The sequence below is a fragment of the Pseudoliparis swirei genome, chromosome 3, assembly GCF_029220125.1.
Source record: "Pseudoliparis swirei isolate HS2019 ecotype Mariana Trench chromosome 3, NWPU_hadal_v1, whole genome shotgun sequence".
Taxonomy (NCBI): Eukaryota; Metazoa; Chordata; class Actinopteri; order Perciformes; family Liparidae; genus Pseudoliparis; species Pseudoliparis swirei.
In genome coordinates this window covers 12,274,091-12,300,457 of record NC_079390.1, presented here as the reverse complement: position 1 = coordinate 12,300,457, position 26,367 = coordinate 12,274,091, and the positions used below count along the sequence as shown (strand labels likewise).

General features: G+C 43.7%; 1 protein-coding gene across 1 annotated transcript in view; it reads right to left on the bottom strand.

Moving 5' to 3' along the window:
• ncor1 (nuclear receptor corepressor 1) overlaps positions 1-26,367 on the bottom strand; it is a 54,060-nt gene that overhangs the window by 2,387 nt on the left and 25,306 nt on the right. Inside the window, exons 15-42 of the mRNA XM_056440214.1 lie at positions 23,727-23,857; positions 22,706-23,001; positions 20,399-20,464; positions 18,137-18,273; positions 17,942-18,041; positions 15,887-16,319; positions 15,650-15,773; positions 15,361-15,538; positions 14,689-14,847; positions 11,189-11,355; positions 10,280-10,394; positions 9,419-9,504; positions 9,137-9,305; positions 8,915-9,040; positions 8,746-8,829; positions 8,411-8,661; positions 6,541-6,847; positions 6,015-6,254; positions 5,590-5,787; positions 5,052-5,201; positions 4,401-4,598; positions 4,074-4,200; positions 2,250-2,854; positions 1,936-2,052; positions 1,452-1,600; positions 1,121-1,338; positions 890-1,033; positions 113-258 (exon numbers count right to left, since the gene is read on the bottom strand). Of these exons, the coding sequence (XP_056296189.1) occupies positions 113-258; positions 890-1,033; positions 1,121-1,338; positions 1,452-1,600; positions 1,936-2,052; positions 2,250-2,854; positions 4,074-4,200; positions 4,401-4,598; positions 5,052-5,201; positions 5,590-5,787; positions 6,015-6,254; positions 6,541-6,847; positions 8,411-8,661; positions 8,746-8,829; positions 8,915-9,040; positions 9,137-9,305; positions 9,419-9,504; positions 10,280-10,394; positions 11,189-11,355; positions 14,689-14,847; positions 15,361-15,538; positions 15,650-15,773; positions 15,887-16,319; positions 17,942-18,041; positions 18,137-18,273; positions 20,399-20,464; positions 22,706-23,001; positions 23,727-23,857 (5,221 nt within the window). The remainder of the gene's footprint in view (positions 1-112; positions 259-889; positions 1,034-1,120; positions 1,339-1,451; positions 1,601-1,935; positions 2,053-2,249; positions 2,855-4,073; positions 4,201-4,400; positions 4,599-5,051; positions 5,202-5,589; positions 5,788-6,014; positions 6,255-6,540; positions 6,848-8,410; positions 8,662-8,745; positions 8,830-8,914; positions 9,041-9,136; positions 9,306-9,418; positions 9,505-10,279; positions 10,395-11,188; positions 11,356-14,688; positions 14,848-15,360; positions 15,539-15,649; positions 15,774-15,886; positions 16,320-17,941; positions 18,042-18,136; positions 18,274-20,398; positions 20,465-22,705; positions 23,002-23,726; positions 23,858-26,367) is intronic.

Here is a 26,367-nt window from a genome sequence, read left to right as displayed (position 1 = left end):
TGAGTTGATTACACACAAATGTCTCGCATGCACACACATCAGTAGAGTTTGTTCCATTATCTGATACGTGCATGTTAGTTTGAGAGAGGAAAATAAGAGAAGGCCCACTTACCAACATCAGAATCACCGACACCAGAGTTGGAGTTCAATTTACGAAAGATTTCCTGCTTCTTTGATTGCACCATGGGCGAGGTGTTCTCCAGCTTGGTGAAGAAGGCAGGCAGATAGCTGACACTCCCTGGGGACCGCGAGTCATTCCTTGAACCAGACAGAGTAAAAAGTGAAATGGCAAAGGGGTAATTGGGGCAACAAGCTCTTGGCACAAGGCCCTCTCAACGCCACTGGTATGTGAAACGACTGGTGACAGTGGGAAACGTTCTGCCCGCTGACGTCCATACAAGAAATTGATTTACAGTCTCATATAAAATGTCAGGGTGCGAACGGCAAACTAACTTTAGCATTGAGGAGATGAAGTGTAGAAAAACTGGTTATTTAATATTCACAACACTATTACAGCTGACTAGACATTTATGCATTTCAATTCAGCTACATTTTATTGTTATGAATTACTTTCTTAATTAACAATTCATTGAATTTTATCAGTTAAAATGTTGATACCAATAAAAAAACAAATTCTGAAACAAATTTAAGCTGTAGTATTAGAAGATATACTGGCTTGTTGGGCATAAAACATCAGACTGTCAATATGAATACTATGAATATCTTGTAAACAAGCTTAGAGGGTAAGATTACATTTTTGTTTCATAGAAGTAGTAAATAGGTGAAAATGAAAAACCAAATTATGGTTTACATTTTTCTTACAACCACGTTATTTGCAAGTGCCATCATCATCATCATCAGTTATTATGCCAACTCTAAATTCCCGTACCTGATCTCAGAGTTGTCAGCCTCTCGCCTCTGAGGCGGAGGCCCGATCGCCTCCTGCTTGTCCATGGCTTGGTAGCTCTGTGGAGGAGAGATGGGTTCATAGTTCTCCATCTGCCTGCCGCCTCTCTCTGGAGATTTACCCGGCCTGGACGGGGAGCACAGAGACACAAATTGTCGACACATGTAGGTGAATAAATTAGATTCGCTCAGGTTAACAGGCTGGTCCAAGTACCTGGATCTAGACTTGTCAGGGGCATTCTCTGGGGAGACTCTGCTGGAGGGTCTCTGGTGGTGTGAGGCCTGGACCTGATTCTCAGGACTGTAGCGGCTGGGCATCTTGGCTCGCCCTGAAGAGGAAACGGGTGGGCCCGCGCTCTGGAATGTGGCCGAAGCTGAAGAGGAGACAGGGGGAGGGTCCTGATTCCGGGCGAAGTCCTGGGTTATAATATGCTGTAGGGGGAGTGACCATAAATAACAGGTTAGTTCTGTATGATGGGTGGATAAACATGATAAATCTAGCATGTGCCGCATTACTATGATATAGATGTCCCAGCGTTTCTTACCGAAATGTGGTCTGCCAAGGTCATGAGCCGGTGAGTCTTGGTAACCTGGGAGTAGCTCTCAACCTGGGAGGACGGGGGCTGCTGGGAACTGGGCTGCGGTGCTTCCCCTGATGGCCGGTAACGACTCATGTCGTAGCCCCGCATGCCAGCTGGTGAAGATTGACAAGGGACAGAGCTAATACACTGTATACCAACAACACTTCTTTTTTGTTGTTGTTGCAGGAGACAGGAATAACTTTAGTGGATTTTCGTGATGAGACTGGTGCAGAGGAATGGTGTCTGAAGTTCTCACATGACCAGGTCAGTCATTACAGTCAAAGTAATTTACTCCATTTGCCAATTGCCTAGCAGCTCAATTTAGCTTCCACAGCCAAATCAGTTATATGTCCTCTGAAGCACAGCATCTTTGAATGACTTGAAACATCTTCACTATACTACTTAATCGAAAATATCATATGCTCAAACGGAGTTGGTGTGTTCATACTTGCTGCCTGTTGTTGCCCTTCCTCTGGTTTGTCCTGTTGGGGCTGGACTGGGGAACTAGCAGGGCTTATCACCTCAATGGTTCCTCCAGCGGCGTTGTCGTAGCGACTGGATGCCACTACAGGACAAGTACGGACCAAGAGTTACTATTGATGCTTAGTAAAGGAAACAATCTTAAGCTTTGGTCATGTTCTTCTTTCAGAAGAAGATTAGATTTAAGGTTTAGCGCCTATGTGTGTTTGTCCACTCAGCAATGTTTGAGCCGTTTGAATAATATAAGCTACATCCTAAGCCACATGTATCCAACACACTCACAGCTGCTAGAAGAGTCAGAGCTCTGTGAGCCTCGTTCTCGTGAGTCTTTGTCCGAGGCTATCTGCCGTGTGATGATGACATCGATGAAGTTAGCGGCTGTGATAGTTGTTTTTCCATGAGTCCGAAGCTCCTCCTCAATGCGGGACTTTGAGGTTTGAGGACCCTTGTCCTTAACCCCGACTCCAGGGCCCTCAGAGTAACCTGGATGGGGCTTTCCCCCTGGCAGAGACATAGCGCCATATGGGGACTGCATGGACCGCCTCTCTGCCTCCTGCTGCTGTTGTTGTTGTTGTTGTTGTTGTTGCTGCTGTAGTTGCTGCTGTTGCTGCAGTTGTTGTTGCAGTTGCTGCTGCTGTTGCTGTTGTTGTTGCTGCTGCTGTTGCTGTTGTTGTTGCTGCTGCTGTTGTTCAGAGAGGCTGGCCACTCGCCGGACAACAGCCGATGAAGACATTTCTTCATCCCGTTCATTTTTGCTCTCCTTCACCTTGGCCACATCCATCTGTGGGGCAGAGGCAGCAGCGTCCACCAGAGCAGCCAGAGCATCAGCTGCAGTGCTGTAGCGTGAGTTACTCTGTGCTGCTGCAGACACTGCTGCTGAATGGGGCCTGCAGAGGAAATAAAGACATTATATAAACTAGAATGGGCACTCGGTAGAGCGCATACCTTCGCATATCACAAGATTGGGCATTGAATTATGAACATTTTGGCATTAGTTGCATGCCAATTGGACAAAAATGTATCGTGCTATGGTAAAAAAAGAGTTTGACCTTTCCATGACCTTGACCTTGGCCTTTGACCCGATTGATCCCAAAATCTAATCAAATGGTCCCCGGATAATAACCAATCATCCCACCAAATTTCATGCGATTCAAGAAAATGTTGACCTGTTCATGACCTTTGACCTTGACCTTTGACCCGATCAATCCCAAAATCTAATCAACTGGTCCCCGGATAATAAACAATCATCCCACCAAATTTCATGCGATTCGGTTCAATACTTTTTGAGTTCTGCGAAAGATTTTGACCTGTTCATGACCTTTGACCTTTGACCCGATCGATCCCAAAATCTAATCAACTGGTCCCCGGATAATAAACAATCATCCCACCAAATTTCATGCGATTCGGTTCAATACTTTTTGAGTTTTGCGAATAACACGCATACAAATAAATAAATAAATAAATGGCGATCAAAACATAACCTTCCGGCATTTTCAATGCGAAGGTAATAAATAAATAAATAAATACACGGCGATCAAAACATAACCTTCCGGCATTTTCAATGCGAAGGTAATGATTAGATTAACTAGAACCTGCACTCGGTAGAGCGCATACCTTCGCATATCACAAGATTGGGCATTGAATTATGAACATTTTGGCATTAGTTGCATGCCAATTGGATAGAAATTGACCGTGCTATGGTAAAAAGAAGATTGTGACCTTTCCATGACCTTTGACCCGATTGATCCCAAAATCTAATCAAATGGTCCCCGGATAATAACCAATCATCCCACCAAATTCCATGCGATTCAAGAATATTTTGACCTTTTCAAGACCTTGACCTTTGACCTGATCGATCCCAAAATCTAATCAAATGGTCCCCGGATAATAACCAATCATCCCACCAAATTTCATGCGATTCGGTTTAATACTTTTTGAGTTAGGCGAATAACACGCATACAAATAAATACGCGGCGATCAAAACATAACCTTCCGCATTTTCAATGCGAAGGTAATAAAGGATTTCCTGATGAAACATGAATATGCTGCAACTTGAGCACAAACCCTCATGTATACACGAGCATCTAAACGTAGGTTGAGACTTACATTAGAGCAGTGATGACACTCTTGCCCTGGAAGATGCTAGGCCGCTGCTGAACCACGACATCCTGCGTCCTGAGCGAGGGTGAAGCGGAGTGCAGATAACCTCGACTTCCAGGCTGCTCTGGTCCACCTGATGCACACACAACCATGAAACATTAAATTCAAAATAAAGTGCCCGAGAGCAGTTACTGTTTAACAATCATGGTGGTATTGAGCTACTTCATGTATACATAACACAGTGTGGTTGAAACGGTTCTGAAACCGAGAACGTCCGTATTCTGGGGCCTCACAAAAAGGCAATGACTTCAATTTTAGTTTTTCACAACTCACTTCCACGGATGTATTCATTGGCTCTCTCCCGCTCTCGTTCTCGCATTTCCCGCTCTCGTTCCCTCTCTCGGTGCTCCCTTTCCCGATGCTCCCTTTCTCTTTCTTTTTCTCTCTCCTTCTCCTGTTGCTCATGGTCACGCTGCTCCCGCTCCCTCTCTGCACTGGCAGCAGCTGCAGCAGCAAGGTGGGCCTGGTGGCCTGCGGACAACAACGACAGACATTATGCACACAGATTTAAACACGCATTAAACTCCGCAGTATGGATCCGTCTTCCTTCAGAAATCTGAACCAAAAGGCCCCGCAAACAAATTCTGAATCTATCATAATCACGGTAATATTCTGTCACAGGAATATTACTGTATTTACAAAAAAAACGTGCAACCCCTCTCAATGATCTATTAGGGAGCACAATTTCTGTAGGTAAAAAAATAAATAAAAAAATCACTCTATTGCCATGCAACAGTCAGAAATCCCTCCCAGTGTGACTGTATTTATGCTCTACCTGATCCGCCACTGGACAAGCACAACTGACCTTTGACACCTCAGGCCAGTGCAGGGTTGCACTCCTACAGGAGGTGTGAGGAAACACGGCGATTGTGGCAGGGTAGATAAGGGAACACGTGTGGGGATGGGAAAGGGAGGGGTACTCACCTGGCGATATGGAGGTTTGGTTGAAAGCCCTAGAAGGGAAAGGGGGCTGAGCTCCAGGGAGGTAGGCCATGCGTTCCATAGTGGGAGTACCTGTTCCCCCAGGGTGAGGCAACAGGATAGTTGGAGGCATCTGGGCTAGATCAATAATCCCTTTTACAGACAGAAGCAAAGGGCCAACGGTGAAAAACAATAACCGATCCATCAATTTCTCAATGTATGAACACCGTATACATTTAGCTCTAACCCATCACTTTCATCTGATCAGTAAGCAACAGGGCTGCAAAGGGAGCGGAATAGTGGTCAACTTGGAAGAGGCAACCAATCAGCAAATGGAGATTTGGATGACCGTACGCAATTGATAAATTAAGTATTGCAGTCCCAATACTAAGAGCAAATCAGCTAAATTTGACCAGGTCATTTGCTTCTGGACGTCTGGAAAAGGTAGCCACGGCTTCACAAGCACACAGTCTGCATACTACAGCGCCTTCCCCCCCATCTGTTGTGGCAGGTGAGAGGGTCAGCTGGTGCAGGTCCGTACCTCGAGCACCGGCTGCGTAAGGGAGAGCAACGGGCTGTTCCCGTGGTGACAACCCTCGTGCCATGTCAGGTCGGATGACTTGCATCTGCTGGGAAGTGATATAATCATTGAGGATCGTCTGCCGCGTGTTCTCCATGGTGTACAGCTGGTAGGTGTTGTGGTAGCCGGTTGGAGACGGCTGCCTGGGGAACATGAACGCTGTAACAGACGGAAGGAGAAAAAGAAAGAAAAAAAGCACAACAAAACATATGAACAGAAGGCTCACAGATACTGATCGCCACTGCTGACGTCAATAGCTGAAAAAGATCCTGGTAATGTAGTGCCTATGAATTAGAGGGCCTTAGCTGCCTTCGTCAATCTACACAGAAACAAAACTATTATTGCTCTGTTTTTAAGTTATGGTGAAAAGGATAGAAACACTGTACCGGGATCCAGCCCTCTGTGAAGAGTCATGGCCATGGCAGGATCGAGGTGTGGAGGCAGGTGGGGTCTGTACACTTCCCCAGGACCGACGGGCCGGTGGTGGGGGTCAAAGGGGCTGTGAGAGGCTCCAGGGTGAGGGTCACCACCCAACACTGGGGACTTGGCTGGGACATTGTCCCTCTGTGTCGGGGTAATGGCGCTCTTCCTTTCATGACCGGCAGATTTCACAGAACTCATAACACCTTTGTCGGAGAGAGAAACACACCAGGCTCATCAAATAAGGGAAAGCTTGGTTAAACAACTTAATATCATCTCCTGAAAGTATATCTGTCCCAGAAAAATAAGTAATAAATGTTTGCCAAATGCCCTCAGGCCTGCATTTTTCTGAATATGCTCATTCTATCAAATAAGATGACCTGGTTTCGCAAGATAAATGCTCCAATACAGTTTGTTTAGCTCAATAAATGTTGTAATATATTTCTGAGAACCTGAAGTTCCATAGTTTATGAATTAAATTACTTAATGTACCTTCTGGTCCACGTTCCAACATGGGCGATCCCCTGGACCCAGAATTGGTGCTATAGTTGACGGGGGTCCTGCGAGCGTTGGGGTCCTCATACATGCTTGGGCTAAGTTGGGATTTGCTAGCCTCCTGGTGAGTGGAGCGCAAGACAGAGCCGGTGGAGTTGACCACAGTGTGGCGCACCGCCTTGCTTTCCTCGTATTTGGCACGTTCCATGGCCTCGAGCTGGGGCATGCTGTGGGGAAGCTTAGAGGGACTGGTGATGAGGGACTTGACATTGTGCTTTATAGTAGACTGGTTCAGAGGGTGAATCTGGTAAATGAAAACAGGTCAGTCATAAATTCATCCCCAATATCATAGGCTACTCCAGAATGCATATTTCTTCATTTAGCATATTTATCAGAAGGTAAAATACAGCCTTCATATAAAATCCATTAACATGGTAATTAGGGCTGCAACAACGAATCGATAAAATCGATAATTAAAATAGTTGGCAACGAATTTCATTATCGATTCGTTGTGTCGCGCGATTATTACGGCCCTCAATAAGTCACGGAGTCTAAACAAAGTTGAGTTGAGCGCAGAGCGGCGCAGGAGAAACTAGAGCGGAGGGAGAGGAGAGAACGCTGCGTTGTGAGAGCCAATCAGCGCTCAGCTGCTCCTCTGTTGATGAATCTAATTGGCTGCTGCTGCTCACGTGGCGCTAGATGCGGAAGTCATTCACGTCGTCGGAGACATTCACGGAGCTAAGTGCGCCTCCGGGTGACGTTATGAACCCAGACACCAGGGCGCTACATGTCACGACGTGTGTGGCATTTCCACAAGAGTATAACGTAGAAAACGTGGTTATTTATTCCGTGGCGGATAGCGGAAAATATTTTTCCACGGAGAAAGGCAACGGAGATAAGCCACGACGCCACTCGCTGTGTGCGCTGCGCGTGCAGACAGCATCTAACGGAGCGGAGTAGCGCGTGAGCTCTGATCACTCTGAAGTATCGATACTAAAAATATGCTAAATCACATCGTTTTTAACGTACGGGTACTTTGTTAGTATCGCTACACCGTGCAGCGTGACAGCAGCAGATGTAGCGGACTAACATTCAAGCTAACCTAACTTCCCAAACGCTGTGGACATCTGAACGCTGATTGGCCGAGACGCGACACGTCCCATCAAAGATGTTTTATTGTGAAGAGCACCACTTCACATTTTTCCCGCGTCTCACTGCAATCTCAACCACAGCGGGTGAAAAAAATAATAAATCGTAACGCGTCTCTGATATTGTTCAGGGGGCCACATGGGGACCACTGCTCAGGAGAGGAAAGCTGTCAGTCTGTTTGTGACGGTTCATCCACATGCTGACCAGTGAACAGGGTTCATCACCATGGTGACCAGTGGGTCTCCAGGACCTTTCCATGACTTTAAACCAAATGTCCATGATTAAACATTTAGTGAAAACTCTGTCTATACGTGACAAAGTGAGAAGATGTAGTATTTAAACTAACAATGAGATTTCCAAAGCATACCATATATATACCGTGTAAATTAACATTTGAATGAAACAAATTTGCATTAGTTTTCCAAATATTTTGGGATTTTATTTTTTCAATAACTTTTCTAGGCCTGCTAATAGCCATTTAGAAATTCCATGACTTTTCCAGGTTTTCCATGACCATACGGACCCTGATTTGAATAAAGGGTTGAAAATTAAAGTTTTTTTGTTTTTTTATCCGATTAATCGATAAAATAATCAACCGATTAATCGATTATCAAAATAATCGTTAGTTGCAGCCCTAATGGTAATTTGTACACTGAACAGATCTAAAGAATGGCAGTAGTAAATGCTGGTCTGCCATTCACTAATCTAATTGCCTTACCTGAGACATGGAGCCCTCCATAACCCTCCTGTCCGACAGGTCAGGGGTCTTGCAGATGTCCTGGCCAGGCTGATCTTGTCTGGGGATTTCGTGAATAGAGCGTCCCATCTCTTTGATAGTATTGACTCCCTCATAGGGCTTTCCCTTACCAATGCCCCCTTCGAAGGAGCGGATCGGTGGGCTCTCTCGCTTTATCTGTTTTCCATATTTCATGGCATCGTCATAGGTCTCTGTGGCGGTTCTCGGTGTACCTGGAAAGATTTTTTAAAAGTATTACAGCCTTTTATCATAATTTGATGCTACTTGTAAACGAGGCTAGCTTCGCAATGAGTTACCTTGCATGATGGATCCTGTGATCAACTGTCTTTCTTTCGGATCTCCATGTAGACCTTCTCTGGGCAAAGCTCTGCTGATCAACCCTGAGAAACAAACAAGAACAATCACTCTCCTGATACAGAACAAACAAACCAGGACACATTGTGGACACACACAAGCACCAAGTACCCTCAAATGGAGCTCCTTCCCTGCCAGGGTGTCCCCTGCCCATGGGTCCCTCCATCATGTCGTAAGTGCGCTTCAGCTCGTGGGCGGTTCTGGGGCTGCGGGTGTTTTCCCTCGGGTTCTTGATAGCTTTTGAACAAATAAAAAAAACACAATGAATTGTGTGTGCCTGGTTGAGAAATACCAATTAGAATTATTGTCTGCATCACTCATCAAAGCACTTACCATCATACGAGAGTATGTGACCACTCTTGCCTTCATAGATGACATGACCTTTAGATAGCTGCTCTCCCCTTGACTTGTCTGGGTTGCTCAGGTCCTCTGTGGCCAACTTTGTGATCGTGCCCTTCAGGAGGTCAGCAGCAATGCTGGACTGGGGCAGGGCCGGTGTGCCCTATTTTGGAGGGAAGAGCAAAGATATTATGCAACATATAAATGGCAGAATCACCGACACTTAAATATTGAACCACTGAAAACAATCACTTATCTATTTCAACAATTTATTACCTGAGTGATTGATCCTCTCATCGTAAGCCCCTCGGCCATCTTTGCTTGGTTGCCTCTGCCGTCCTGTATGGATGGCACTGCGCCTCCTGAAGAGGTAATGGAGAGACATTTAAGAGTGCCAAGTAACAATCTCAAATATTGACATTTTCAAAAAGAGGTAACAGAAGTGATTGAGCCTATGGCCCAGCAAAGAAAGCTCTTGCATTATTACAAACTGGGTGTCTTGGCAACATCTCTGGTAAAGTGATGCATTTTCCATCAACCAGCAGTAGTTGGTCTGCCAAAGATTGTCTGTGTAGATAACACAACAGACTAGCTCTTCATCAACGCACTTGTTTGTGAAGCATGTACTGTTTTAGAGTCTCTGCGCCTCATAAAAAAGAACAGACGTTGAAACTTCAAAAGCATGTGCAAAATAAGTTTGTGTATGTTAATACCTTCATAATAATGGCGACAGCTTTAAGGACCAGATGCAGTTCAGACTCAAACCGCTTCACATAAAGTGGATAAAACCCTTGTTTCCAATGTTCATTTGATCTCATACATAAATATAATTCCGTCCATTTATGTATGGATGGATGAATTTTCCCAACTTATTAATCATCACAACAACTGACAAATATCATGCAGGATATTTTAAGTGTGCAATGAGTGACCCATCTATTATTAATATGTTTGAGCTTGGAAATGAGCCATTATTCAATAAAAGCTTGCTTTCGCAAAACATTATGACCCATTGAGATAAGACCATACGGCCTTCGAAATATAGTAACATATAGTGTCGTTAAACTGAGCCGGGTTGGGACTTAATGTCTAAAGCTACTGCAAGCTGACTCCTAGTAATGCGACAGTGTCTCCTACCAGGCTTGTTAGGATCCTGCTGCCGAGGCAGACCCAGAGAGATTGAGCCCACTGTGCTCTTACTGCCCTCTGGTCCATAGACCGCGTGGGACGGCAGGTATGTGCCAGGAGTTCCCTGGAAAAGCAGGAACAAAGATCACATTTCATGGTCAGGTCAATGAGTTCATGCAAACAGAAAAGTAGTGGCAAGAGATTCTTTTATATGTCAGTTACTCATTTACAAACTGAGGTACATTTTATGACGACAGCTAACAAAAAGTCTTCCTGACCAATAGATGTTTTACTATGGCCTAGTTACTCTGGATTCATATGTGCTGACTGTTGCACTGTAAGCACGTTGACGTACACAGGAAGCTTGTTCCATTTCTTTAGAGCGGAGGTACCAGTAAAAACAATAGTAAACATGTTGTACGCTGAAATAAACCATGACAGATCATACAGCTTCACTGTTCCTTGATTTATGACTAATTTAATTTTGTTTCATGCAAGAATCATTATTCCACCTGGCAGGTTAAAAAATGGACGACAAATGTAAAAGAAAAAAAACATTATGTATTCAAAGCATGAAAACCACATTTCAAGTATTTCTAGCATTGTTTATATTCATCTTAACATGCCATTTGTGTTAACATGTCTTCTTTGCTGCATATATTGGCATGTTACCACCACCTGTAGATCAGTGGAATATTGTAAAACCATTTGCAGGAACATGCATCACATCCCCCTATGTGCATACTCGTGTGAGAAAAACTAAACGGAGAACCACTTATTTAAAAAAATGTTTTAACTGCTCCATAGAACTACTAAAGTTTTTTTAAAAAGAAAAAAAATCACTCCACAAAGAACCTTTTGTGGAATAATGTCTTTCTGTGGTGGTTTTCAACAGTACACATCCCCTTGGTGTCTTACCTGAGAGATGGAGCCCCCCTGGATGAAGGAGGGCTTGTCCGTGGGCTTGGTGGTTGGAATGAGTGGAGGAGGAGAGGGAATGTTGGGAGGTCGACTGGGTCTGCTGAACGTCACGCGGACTCCATCTGGCATACTCTGGACCAGCTGGTTGGCGGCAGGGTGGAGGACTGTTGGGAATATGAAAACATTATCTGAGATGAATGCTTACTTGCCAACATTTGAGGATTAGATAACTACATAAACAGTAAAAATGACTAATATCTGTTCACACAGTAATCGAGATCGACCCACTAAATGCTTCTGCCTGCCAGACACCACGACTTCAACAAACCCAACAAATATGTTCCATTAAGCTCAATTTCCCATCAAAGTCGCCATGATAAAATATTGTTCATAAGTCAGAACTGAAGACCTCAGTTAATAGTCTGTCCTCAACTTAAAGTATCCCCAACCTATGCCTGCTGTCTGTTTACCGTCTCCTGGTGGAGCCGAGGAGACTAAATGGATCATAACTAGCAAACACAGAGACATGGAGTAACCTCCATGCAAGGAGTGCGCTTCAAGCTCTGCACTCCTCAAAATCAAATGGTCTTGTGAAAGCCCCTACTGCGGGAATGGACGACGACATCATCCTGCTGGCTCATACAAGGACGGATGAAAAAAATAAGCAGCCGCATGACAAATGTATGAGTGTTTGTTGGATGGAGACTGTGTGTCAAACATTAACGCTACAGTTCCCCACCAGGGATGACCTAATTTGTCAGGGCATGGGAAATGTTTACCCCAAATGGAAAACAAGGAAAGCTATTGTAGTCAAACTTAACTAAAAGTCAATATGTCCTTTCCACATCAACTACAGCTGCGAACATTTTCATTTGAGGACCCGAGTTTGGTGGACTGCACCCCTTTGCCTTCCTCAAGCCGAAGCAAACCTTTGCCGCTGTCCTCAAACCACAATTAATGTGGATCTTTTAAATAATGAGAAACTATGTTGCCAGCAAGATCATTGTCAAACATCTTTATAGTTTTGATCCGACTTCTGTACTCGTCATACATTACTTTGTAAAATACATGAAATGATTTTTCTAGTTTTCATTCAGTATCACAATGAACATTTAAACACATCCTGTTTAAGGAGGGCATAATGACTGATGGTCATGGTGAGGGAGCTCGCTATACATGTTTTAAAGAAGTGAAGAGAAGAAAAATAGGAATTCAGCTGTAAGAAATCCTATTTGATGATACGGGTCTCATTACGGTTCATGGTGCATTAGTGCGAGTAAATTCAAAATAGAATTTGTATTAAAACAACAACCCTGACAAGCAAAAGGCATTTCTCTCCATGTTGTACCCCTACAGGACTGTCTCAGAAAATTAGAATATTGTGATGAAGTTCTTTATTTTCTGTAATGCAATTAAAAAAACAAAAATGTCATGCATTCTGGATTCATTACAAATCAACTGAAATATTGCAAGCCTTTTATTCTGATTTATTGCTGATTATGGCTTACAGCTTAAGAAAACTCAAATATCCTATCTCTAAATATTAGAATATCATGAAAAAGTATACTAGTAGGGTATTAAACAAATCACTTGAATTGTCTAATTAACTCGAAACACCTGCAAGGGTTTCCTGAGCCTTGACAAACACTCAGCTGTTATAAATCTTTTTTTTACTTGGTCTGAGGAAATATAAAAATTTTATGAGATAGGATTTTAGAGTTTTCTTAAGCTGTAAGCCATAATCAGCAATATTAAAAGAATAAAAGGCTTGCAATATTTCAGTTGATTTGTAATGAATACAGAATGCATGACATTTTTGTTTTTTTAATTGCATTACAGAAAATAAAGAACTTTATCACAATATTCTAATTTTCTGAGACAGTCCTGTATATAAACAAGCACTGAGGGGCTAGTGAGGAAACAAGTATTTAGGACTTCAGAGCAGCTGAACGGTTATTCATCAGGATTAATTGGGGCGTAAATACAAAAGATGTGTTTTTGTTATGCATTTATGTTTTTCCGATTAAGTAAAAGACAAAAAAACGAAATTTTATGTTGTGTGCCATGTAAGGCGTAATCATATTCACAACAAATTGGTTTCTTGAAATACTACTTACGGTAATAAATGGAAAATGAGAAGATCAGGATCTATGGGGAATAAATGACTTAAGGTGGTTGATACAAACACAAATTTTACTTTCTCTCATCTTCTTAATCACGGCCTTGTGAAAGACACAGGGTTTGAAAACTGAAATCATTTTAGGGTAACAACAACAACAAATTAAACCTGGTGATGATGGCGTCATTGACAGGCGGTGATTTACATACCACCTCAACCTCTTTTTTAAAACCCAGAATGTTTGGAGGAAAGAAGCGCGCTAATGTTTTCTCTGTACACTAGTGAACAGAAAACAAATATCTGGCTCATGCATTGACATAATCACTGCAGTTATGAAATCACCAGCCTCATCTCTAGGATATGATTGTACCCAAAAGAGCCAGCTCACTAAATCCTGATTGATTGTTCCTGTACACCTGTAAAAGTGGACAGCTCATCTCCCTGGCGCAGGGATCGAGGATCTGAAGCACGTACCCATAATGCTACACTTTCTTTGTCGAAATGTTATTAATAATAAAATTTAAACATGCTACACAGAAGACAGAACATTGTCATAATGAAAATAATAATATTCCTTGACAGAACTTATATTTCAGCAAACATGTCAGTGAACATTGACTGAATACATTCCAAGTACATGACCGCAATGTGGGTACATAAACCTTTGAACAAGAGACTTATCTAATGTTTAAGTACTTTAAAACACTGCCAAAACCCAACGTATGATATGATTAGCTCTAAAACAGACATCCTCTACGCTTAAAACATTTTTTTTAAAGTATAGTATGCAAGAATTAAAAAAACTAAAACTCGTAGAGACTCATACAAAATTAATTCTCTCCATCATCATTTATGACCTCTGCCTGTATTTTATCTTTTCTTATTATTTTGTCGTGTTCCGAACATTCCTAAGCAAGTTGTTCAGATTGTCAAATACTTTGTCACGCCTCTTTCGAGACTAATACGCAACCACCGTAAAACAATCAGAGATCACCAACGCCTCTCCCTCGCCCCACCTTTATAGGTTGCTCAACCATCGCTGCTCTCTCCCTCCCTCGGTTGTTGAGTCGAGGAGGAATGGCCGACATTGAATGCAACTGACTAATGCAACATATTATAGCAATCAAGCAACTGCATACAGATATGAAAACAGGCTGTGCTATAAAATATTGACATCAATCCATGTCAAAGTAAAATCTATGAGGGGGCTCAAACTTAAAGTATACTGCAACCCAAACTACAGAACATTGTATTGGCAAAAAGTTCATCCATTGTCAAACACAACAGACTCAATGAGAGTCAGGAAAGCCTAGTTTGTATCAGGGAAGGGAAGCGGCAAAGAAGGAAGGACAGAGGAGGTGAACATGTGTGCTTTTACCTGGTGGCACACTGTAGCGGGAGGCATTGGGGTCAGGCTGGGGTAAGGCCTTGCTCAGCTCTCTGGCGGAGAGTCTGTAGGGAGAGCCTGGCCGACCAGAGTGGACCTCCTGGTCCAGAGCTAGCTTCATGTCATAAGGCATGTAAGGTAAGGGCTTACCTGCAGTACACAGGCATAAGGACAAAGGGAAGACAACCACTGTGAAAAAAGAACTCGATGTCGGTGAGCATTGAGCTGACCTAGAAGGCACGGCCCCGTACAACCCACACCGCCAACTGGACACCCACCCAATCAAGCCGCGGTGTAGTCTGCTAAGTGACTTTACCACTCTCCCTTCTAAAGCTAACTTATACCTGACTTCCCAGATGCAGCAAGTGTCTCATTCTGCCAAAACATTCAACTTCTAAGAAACACCAGGGTTCCCTTTTTCATCCAAAGGCATTTAAAGAGAGGCAGCAATGAGGATTTTAGTCTTGGCTCCGGCTGAACCACATTACAACACTCCAGATCACCTTCAAACGTGTGCTTCCAATTAAACTGGACAAAAATTAATGAGGGCTACGAAATTCATGAGCTAAAAATAGTCCACAGCTAGCGGCGACAAGGCTGAATGAGTGATGAACAGGAAAAGGGAGCGATGAGGACAGAACGAGGATGTTTTTGTTCTCTTACCATCTCTGTCTATTACGATGGGGCTGCGGGTGTTGAAAGGCGGTCTGCGCTCCAGGTCTCCCTGATCCTGCCGCTGCTTCTCCTCCTGGTGCGCCGAGTCGTGCACTGCTTTGATCTGGTGTTGCAACATGGCAAAGCCACTGATGGGCACACCGCCGGGGCCAAACGGACCGGGCACCTAGATAAATAAAGGAGGGAAACGGTGTTGTTGTTCCATTGTACAGAGAGCAATAATGCATGCCGTGTCTCTGTGTCAGTCTGAATGGATCAATCTGAAGCTGTGACTAACCATGGGTGGGATGTTCGCGGCCCGCTGCTGCATCTGCTGGATGTTGAGTTGGGTTTGCTTGGGCGAGGACACCAGCACAGAGCCTGGAGGGTTGAGCAATGTGGGCTTGTCCATGGAGAACATTCTGCAGGGGCACAAAGTATAAAATATATATACAATCACACTGAAACCATAAGCAGATCTTGTTCCCGTCAACCGCAATTATGTACACAGAACATGAAGTACACGAAAACATACCTCGGTCTTTCAGGCTCTGCTTCCACATCCTCGTCAGCACTGCAGGTGGCGCTGGAGTCATTATCTGAGTGGAGTTCCCTGTGCCTCTCGCCGTGATCTCCTTTTTCTCCTCTCTCCCTGATGTCAGGCTCCATCTTGATCTGAACCTCTCCGGTCTTCATGTCCACATCCTGAGGTTCAGTTTTGGGGTGGACCGAGTCTGCATAGGAAGCCATCTTGGCCTTTTCCTCCGGAGATCCAGTCTCACTTTCTGGGCTTTTCTCTTCCTTGACACAGAGTCCTCTGTATAAAGGCTCCAGAGCCTTTCCGTTACTGGCCTGACCTTTGTCCTGGTCGGAGCAATGAGCATCTCCTGCAGCGCTGTCTGCCCTCTTGGAGTCGCCAGAGTGAGAGGGGGAGGGAGCACTCTCTGTATCAGAGCTGTTTTCAGCGCCTGAGGAAGCATTAAAAGATTCATTAGTACAGGTAAAACAATGCATGGAGCTGAAGATATTAAAGCCCATTTAAATGTCTTTAAGAAAAAAGAAAAAACTAATTGAAATAATTCTGAAAGACTTAAATCTACCAACTGTGGAGATTTATTAAGTAGAAAGGGCCTTACTTAGAAGACCAATTGTATCAGGATCATGAAACAAATGACTGAATAAGTGATTAACCCAAGGGAACACAAAAGACAAAAGAAAAGTGGCAAGGCTCCAAAATGTTATCACGTCACACATTCCTCTCTTTACCATGCGTAACTTATCCATAGTCTCGTAATGTTAGGCACACATGTTATTGCCAGTTCGTATTGCATCTAATCTATGACCACTCTGTTTTTTTAATGATCTTGCTCCATGCCATTTAAGATTGCCTCTACAACATCCAAGGCCTCAAAGATACGAGAAAGCAGACTTTAAAAATACACTAATAATACATCCAAGTCTGTTCTTAAATGCCAAACGCATAGACATAAGAAAAACAAGAGCCTGAACAAACTGCAATTTATAAGGGATAAAAACATGAATCCATGTCTGAATATCATATATCCTTAAGATATAAACTGTGTGCTTATTAAATATCTGCCTGCCTCTGTTGGTTTGCATATTGTCTACCGCTGCAGTTGTTGCCATGGTGATAGCAGTGCAGAAGGTAGGTCTATACAAAAACAATTTGCAGATGCATTTAGTGTATCAACCCAAGATCAGCGAAAACGACAAACATTACAATGTTGGTAGGAACATAACAGAGCTGTACGACTGCCTCCTGCTCTGATGTATATAATGTGAGATCAACAGGCTGCTGATCACTAAGACCTCGAGAGCGCAGTTTGGGTTTCCATGGAACAAAGACAAAGCCAAATAAACATGACCGAAAACCTTGTGACCTCCCACTGTCGCCACTGCTATCATGTGAACTGGAGGCCGTTTAAAAAATTACATACAAGTCTGCTGGGCCTTAAAACAATGATTGCTTTGAAGACATTTTTTTGCAGCACTATTTAGTAACCATTAATCTTTTTCTAGAAGTTGCACACTGTCTTTTTGATAGGGGTCTGCCTTTATTATGTAATGCCAGGAAAGATAAGGACCTCTGGAGAGCAGGCAGCGGTTAAGACAGCCGGGCTTGCTGGATCAAACGAGTGGACCGGTACTTTGTGTTCAAAGAGCAACCTTTGTCGAGTCTTCAAAGCCAAGAATTGTTATGCAACAGGCACCCATGTACTCAGAATTGGTTCATATCTTTTATCTCCATCTCTCCAACTCTTGCTTCTTTTCATTTGATCCTTTTTTTTCTCTCTCTCATTAAAACTAGTCCGTAGAGAGCAAACCAAGTGCCATCCACACAAATGAAATCCTTACATGACAATTCAGAGGGCATTTGGGATCAGGCTTCCTGGCTTTGCACTGTACTTATCGCCACAGTGCTCTCCGCACGCTCTTTACTTAACCCTGTATTCTTCACCCGGGTTGCCCTAGGATTCAGTCAAATGGGGAGAAAAGACTAAAACTAAATGTGTCTGGGCATGTCTGCGTGTTTGAGGAACACGTGCTTCCGATCATCCATCTGCCTGACCATCACTGTCATCTGCGTTGTCGTCATCATCGTCATCGTCAGGTGACGCCACGGCTAGACCTTCACCTTGAGACCTATCAGCACGAGCCCGCCGTGTGTCCTGGGAAACAGAAAGAGCCGCATTATGCATTCATGAATTACGTTACAACGGTTCAATGACCAACCACCACATAAAGCTGATATCAAGTGGCTTACCTGCTTATGCTGCTGGAGCAGGTTGTCCAGGTTGTGACGTCTCTTGTAGTTGAAATAGAAATTCTTGCACTGTGCCTCACTTTTGGTGCCCACCATTTTGGCAATAGCGGTCCAGTTTCGCCCGTGCTCAACTAACCCTGGTGCAGGACAAACCAAACAGACAATTCAGCAGGAAAGACTTTCAGCCTTGAGACGCTCTAAAGAATACAAATGAATGACAAGCGATCCCTTGTCATGTGGCATAAGCTAATGCTCTATCAGACTAATTACAGTATGTGTATTCACTGAGTTTAAAGCAAAGCCATAAAGGCCTGCTTTCTCATACATTTCCAATGATGCTGTAATAGTGCCATTTCTAGGATTCAAGAAGATGATCTGAGTGCATTCTCAACAGTCTTTCTTGAGTGGAAAGTTGTTGCCGATGCCGTCATTGAGGGCAAACCTTTGGTATTTCTAAGAAAAAATTACCCTCTACTCGGTCGCTATGGTTTGGTGTTGATCTATCCCGATTAACACCGAGCTGTGCACACAATCAGCTTTAAGGGTCCCGCTAAACTTTGAAACGACTCCGGCAAGCTGCAGTGAATTGGCAGACTGCCATTTACATTTGACATTTGGGCTTCTCCTCTCTAAATCCTGTGACCCCTGTGACCGCCCCTCCCTCCCGGCCCTACTGAGACTAGTGATACTGACGGCTCGACAAATCACCTGAGAGCTAAAACACAAACCCCCATTACTGCTCCAGTTAAATGAGGGAATGGGGGCATTGGAACCTTTCAGAGTGACTCATCTTCTTCAGAGTTACTTGCAGACAATCCAGCAACCGTCGACCGAAAGGGGCTTCGGCACGTACTAAAGCGGTGTAGCACAAATTATGTCCATGCAGCTTTCTTTGTTTTAACCTCAATGGCATCTTCCTCTAGCCACCATAAAAATATACATAAAAAACTCTTGCACATAATGATCAATCAGCAGGATGCTCCAAAGAATATACACTGTTAAAGGTGCACCACAATGTTTAATAGCACTGCACACATTCAATGAGAAATATTTCTCAAACATCGTGGCCCCCTTCACTTAAAAGTCTGGAGATGCATTTACACTTGGTTGCTCAAGTGTCCTATAAGTTACATGTGTTGCATGGTAAATGACAGTATGTAGAGACGGTCACGCTTCCTCAGTGCTGCCAGCTCTGACAAGATGGACGTTTCTTTACATTCCTGGATCAGCATAAAACGTGCCATAAATAACCAACACATATTGCCATAGCAGCCTACCTGTTCATGTTGCATCCTTAAAAAAGTTCGAGAGAGCCCAGAAAATGTTCTCAACTGTATTTGTTAAATGTTGGTTTGGTAGATACTTGACAAATGTTATTCTAAATGCCATAAGGAATAACTTCCAATGACGCCTTTCTGAAGCTCGTAACATTACATTTGAGGTTGTAAGAGAGGAGTTACATAATTTCTTAACTGTAACAGTTGTATTATATGTGCTCTTCTTTGTCCTAATAATGTGCTTGCAGCAAGTACTTACATCTGAAGCACTAATATTTCTCAACTGCCTTGAAAACCAGTATTTGACCGTAATCAGTGAGACAAGACGGTCTTTGATCACACAAGGGAAGGGAAGATGGCCGTTGACCTCTTAGATTTCTGAATTGCTTAAAGTAAATTTGTTGGTGACCAAATCAATGAAACAACAAAAGGTCTTCTATTTCTTCCTCTTTCCTCCATGAACACTGTGATTTTAGTGTCACAGAGGCTTACGCAGATCAACAGTCTTAAGGAGGGGAACTGTGTTCAATGTGCACGACCAGCATGGGATGAAAGTGATTTCTGGACGTCCTTTGTCATCCGATTAGAGGAGATTGTGCAGGTCTCTTTAAAGTACACTAGTCCACAGACATATCTAGCATAAATGTCTGAATGCCTGTAGAGATCCCAACAGCAATGTATTTTTGTTAACAGGGAGATAAATACCCAAGAGAATCTTAATTAATCCACATTAATCCCTTTATTTACTCCCCCCGTCTTTGCGTCTTGGAACTCAGGGAACCAGCACAAGTTTCTATTTAATCATTACTGTGTGCATGTAAGAAACAGGCAGGACAAGGAAACATCTGATAATAAGAGAAGGAAGACAGAGAAAGACAAAGAGGGAGCAAAGGAAAGATCAAAAAGCAGAGGAGTCACAGCAATGCAGAGAAAGAGACGAAGGACAGAAGAAATTAAGCGGAAAAGAAATATATTGAAACGCTACCTTTTTTGGCGACCTCCATCTCCTCCTCGGTCCAGCGAGAAGTTTCTCCCGTTTCACCAGCACCAGCTAAATCGCAAAGGAAAAAGACACAGCCCCGTCAGCACTGGCAGAAAGAAAAAGAAAAAACAGACAGAGAGAGTGACAGTCCTCTTTCGGCTGTCTCCTTCTCACGGCCACTAATCTAATAATCTGTTTACATTCAGGGGCTGCCGAGACCTGCTCCCTCTCTTTAGCTCGCTCTCCCTCTCTCATTCTTCCCTCCCTGACTCGCTCTCTCTCTCTCTCTCTCTCTCTCTCTCCCCTTCCCCACAGCCCAGAGCAAGCCCTCCTCCTCTCTAATCCACAAGGGGAGGGCCTTGGTCTGCTGATGTAGCACCAGAGTGTAAAAGAGTTGAGAGCCCTGCCTCCCTCTTTGGGAAATGGCCTTGGATGGAGACAAATAGACCGACAGAACTGCCAGCGCATAAAACCTCCCACCCTTTCTACTATGACACTGCGCATCGCACACATGCATGCACACAGTTCCACCCACACACCACCCCCCCACACACACACAAAATTCACAGTAGAGCACGGTTGGTGCGGTGGGGGCCGAGTGAACCCTAGCCCACTCTGCTCCACAGCCCCGACTGATACTGTGTAAACATTTGGACTAATATAGCAGCAGATGTACATGCCCTTGACATCAACAGGAGTCCTTTCCCCCTCCCAACCTCAAAGATGAGGAGATCAATTCTCACTGTTCAGACGGCTACTACCAAAGATCCCCCCGGCCACACAGTCTGTTACACTTAGTTAAACAAATGTCTGCTGCACTAGACTTCCTTTTCCGTACATGTTCTCCCCATGATAGTTTAGGCCCCTTAAGGGTGGTCATTAATCTCAGAGTTGTGCAAACAGACAGGGGTGTCTGCCTAGAGTGGAGAATCAACCACACACACACAAACACACACACAAACACACACGTACGCACGCCTGACAGACAGCTACCCTTTAGCACCTTACCCACTTACTTCCAAGAAGCCCCGTAGCTGCAGAGGTTACAAGAGAGCAAGCAAACAGACCGACAAAATCCACAATGCAGTCACTAAAGAAGATTGCGGTTGACTCAGTCCCATGTAAACTATGATACGCCCAGAAATGGGCCAGGAAAGGTCAGAGGGTTAAGAGGATGGAAAGACACACTGCAGACGGTTAGTTAATCACATTATAAAAGACAGACCTATCATAGCTCAGACTGTTGGGAGCTCGACAGACAGCAGGGGAAGCAGGTGGTAGAGAACCAAAGCACAATTACAAAATAATGAATTAATGATGCAGATTACTGCCACAACAAGCTTAACACGCAGGGACTTGGACACCTGAAAACCTGAGCTAGCATTGTCTCGGTGACAGACTTCCAAAGGGCGAAAGAGTGCAAGCGCGTGACTGAGAACCATGACAACAGCTCAACCAGAGCAGCACATTGTCATGGTGATAGACAGATGATATACAACTTCCCGAGTGAAGTGCAGCACAGGACAGGATCGGTCTGACAAGGAGTGCCTGATACCCAACGTTCACATCTAGGCTGTAAATGGCTTGTGACTCTACACATTAAAATGCACTAATTACATTAGTACGGAAACATGCAAACGTAAGGTTTTGCAGCTGAGGGCAATATGCTTTTTTTGTTGCGTCTGATTGCAATTAGGCATGTGGTAATTATACAAGTTACCTTTGTGATAAGATCACAGGAAGAAGAAAAGTGGCAGAGAGGGGGAAAAAGGGATTTTCAGCTACAGGCTTTAACCAATGAGGGGCAGAGGCAATCCTCAAAACTACTTCAGGCAAGGAATTTAAACCATATTTGGGATTTAATATACAAGTACAAAAGCACTTCAGTATCCATCTCTCTGAACACGCATCAATAGTTCCACTGTAACTATGTGAGGCCATTAGTGCTGAACTGATTGCAATGAAAGTGGAACATTTTGTGACAAATGTGTGCATTTTACTGAACTTAAAAACATGCACATAGCACAGGGGCACCGGACACCGTTTTTTTGCTCACATTTGTTCAGGTTCGTGCAATCCTTTTGAGTATTTGCATTTGGTTAGTGACTCCACCAAACTGTGAAAAGCTCAAGTGACACTAGAACATATTCATTGCCTATACAAAAAAGTAAAGTGAAAGCACTATATTTACATTCATATATTTATGTTGTGTAATCTTCATTTCCCTCAGTTCTGTGTAATTAAGTGTGGAGTAGTTTTCTTTGAAAAACTTTTCAACAACCCAGAGAGAGCGTCGCCAAGAGGATTCACCTTTATTAGCGTCCATGGAAGCTACTGGAGTCTGGGGCTTTGCAGGCTCCTTCATGGACTTTAGCATTGGATCAGACTTGGGGAGCTGAGGAGGATCTGGCAAGGCAGGCTCAGGGGCAGTGGGAGGAGCCTCCTCAGCAGCCACAGATGCAGCCTCATTGGCCATGGAGCGTGTGGTGATCCTTCCCTTACGTCGGCCCTGGCTATTGGCAGTCTTCCTGCCACGCGGCGTGTTTTGCTCCTTTCCGTCCTCGTCCTCCCCACCGTCACACTTGTCTTTGTCCTTGCCAATATCCCTGTGGTTTTGGACGGGGGGGAAAAAACACACAGCCTTTGGTACGGCAAAGATCTATTCCCTTTTGACTCAGCAATAACGGGCCCTTTAGGTAATCTGTTCTTTTCCTTCATGACTGAAAACACAAAAGCATATTAGAATTCTACTGTAGCCAAGCCAGACCAATTTATAAACAAGTCAGCAAGTTGTTTTGTTTGTTGACCACGTGCCAAAACAGACACTGCTATCCCTTTCACAAACAAGCGTCACTCCACCCAGGGCAAGGGGAAGTCAAAGCTCATTAAATAAATGCTCAAAGTCCCATTCTTCTTTCTTTCCCTCGTTATAATTGGTGACTCTAATTGAATCTTGCAATATCATAAAGTCAAGTCGCAATCCATTATAGTTGAATGTGAAGCCAGCTTTGTGAATGGTCTTCACTTCGAGGTCCAGGAAGGATTGCTTCACAAACAGCACAAGCTACAGTTGTGTCTCTTATTTAAAGGCTGGAGGAATATTGTTAATATACACAACTGTAACTGTACAGGGTTGCTGGACTATCAAGGCTTATGTTAAATAAACATATGACTGCAATAATTAACTGAATGCACTGAAATAGCCTGAAATGCATTCCGCTTTTGACAAAACATTCCCAAAATGATCACAGTGTATGGAACCAAGATGGACACCACATGGAGCGGAGCGTTAACTGCAGGGCCAAATGGACTACAGTGACACCATCCTCACCTAGAATCCTCCTTCTCATCTTTCTCTTCCTCGTCCTTCTTTTCCTCGTCCTCTTTTTTCTCAGATTTCTCAATTTTTTCCTCTTCGATTTTTTCGTCTGGCTTGTCTTCTTGTGAGGGACGTGTTATTTGCTGGAGACAAAGCACAGGAGAAATATTTAGAAAAAATGGAAATGTGTAGATTACTAAAGATAAGATAAGTCCATAAAGATAAGACAATATGTAAAACCCAGCTCGTTACTCATTACAATGTTCATTCAAACAGAAAGCAACTTAATTCAGTTTTTTTCTAAAAAGGACCACATTTATGCATCCTCCACCAGTTGGAAACTTGACATGTTTACACACTTCCTGGTCCAGTTTTTCTTCAATCAGCAGAAACTTCAAACTATAGCAGTGCCTGCAATGGCCCTGTGAGCCCAGTGGACCATCGACAACTGGACAACAGGAGATGAGCGCGAGTAGTTTGCTTAAAAATCCAGTTTGATTAGTAGACGGACCGAGTCAGGTAAAAGGCAGAAACTTATGCCGCACAATTTCCTCCAAACTGATATAATAATACTGAATGACAACGTAATACGCCACATAAAACAAATAAAAAGGCAAAACTAAGGTCTGAAGTTACAAGAAGAACATCCGAGTCATACAGTCTGTACAGATACGTTAAAGGCTATGGCGTATGTTGATGATCTTCACATTGTCCAGCATTGGCAGAAACACAAAGGACACACCATTGTCAACATTGCTCCAGTTATTATTTCACCAGTATATTTTTTCATTGGAAGAAACGCAGACAACCTTTTTTTGCTCGTCTCCTGACCCAATCCTAAAGAGTTTTATTGACGGATGGTTCATCCAATCACCCAGCAAGTAATTTCTGCAAGAGCCGGCCCTTTGCCAAACTGTCTCCAATGATGGCTCTTCAGATGGCTCAGCGTGACAACCCATCAGGCTGGTCAGGTTACACAGTATAAACCTTGCTTTCACTATTCTGTCTCCCACTGGGTACAATCTCCTGGGCACATGAAGGCTTGATCACGAGGCACAAATAAATTGCTTCAATCGTTGCACACATTGTCATTGTGCAACCAAAGCGGGAACAGGATATCGCGTTTGCTTTCCCCGGCAGCCATTGTTAGTCATCTCCAGTTCCCCAGAAATATCAATGTCATTTCTTTGCCATTACTGTTGCCATTAGCAGACATGTTGTATACGCATACACACACACACACACATCCTGGGTGCATTCTAACCTGTCCACCTGTGATCCGATCACCCGCATGTTAATGCCAGGTCCAAGCAGGGCCAAAGTCTGAGTAAAGGGCTTGACCATGACTCTCATTACAAATGTTACACTCCACTGCTGCAGATTAAAAAGAAATGGTGTCTCGGCTAGAAAAGAGGATCATCAAAGTGTTCCGAATGAAATTGGCGAGTCGAAAACATCATTCAAACGTGAATTTTAAAAACAGATTGAGGACAGAGCAACATTCTTTATCATCAGCGCTGGCACGGTAACCACAGAATGCTTCCTCCTGCCTGTTCCATGAGAGCGCTGTGCTGGAACAAGTCTGGCTATGCCAAGCCAAACATCCCATGCTGGTACCAGATGGGGCCAAGGAATGTGCTCCACTCAATGGTAAAGGCAAAAGATATGGACAGAGGCAGAGCGAGGGAAGACTGGGGTTCAAGTGAGAAAAAAAAGGGTTACCGCCGCCTGTCTATTTTACAATACTGTGCTTCTGCACACGTGGAGGCTGCCTGCCATGTCATACTGTACAGTGTGAGAAAGAAGTGCTCGGCAGTTCCAGAAAAAAAACAGTTTGAGCCAGTGGTCTTTAGGGCTTAGTACTGCTCCTTAAATGCTTAGGCCGAGTAAATTACAGAGGTATATGTATACTATGTGGGTCACGATTGAAATAAAGTTTCTTTTTTATGTGTGGCTGGTCTCGCCGGCTCAAACCAAAGACCGCTAATAACCACATGGGCTGTGCCCGCCAGAGTGGAGGTACATGACCAGCAAAAATATAATCTACAGTAATGGAAAGAAAACCGCATGTGGTGCTCTCACAGTCTTACCCCACATATACTGTTCTGTTCACAGCCGTTCTTTTTATGTGCTTTGAACCAATAGGAGACGTAACTGGAAAATGTGATTCTCAGTTGAGGTCATCGCCTCTATATTTGTCAAGATTGTTGCTGATGAGCTACTTTAGCATTTACTTTTTGCTGCAGATCAGACTTATTAGATACGTTTGTTGTGCTTTCTACAGTATTTAAAAAGTGTGCTAAAATAGCATTGGAGTATTTACAGTAACTTGTGGGTAATGGTTCTACAGTGCAGCATAATGATGCAGCTCCACTGTGAAATACTTTAAGGGAAAACCTGCTGATTCAGAGATCAGATTGCAGCTTGATGTATGCAGAGGGGACCATGTCAAACTTGGACTCGGACTTGAAGTCTTGACTCATTTCCTGCCTCCAGTAGTCTGTAAAGCATGTTTCTTGGCACTCAACAATTTCAGGGACTTGTAGGGTGGACCAGTCTGTTTTAGATCAGCTTTCCTCTCCTGTACATGTCTTTCACTGAGACGCTGTGCTGGCTGGGTCCGGGAGCGCTTGTGTTTGCTTTGGAGGTGGTC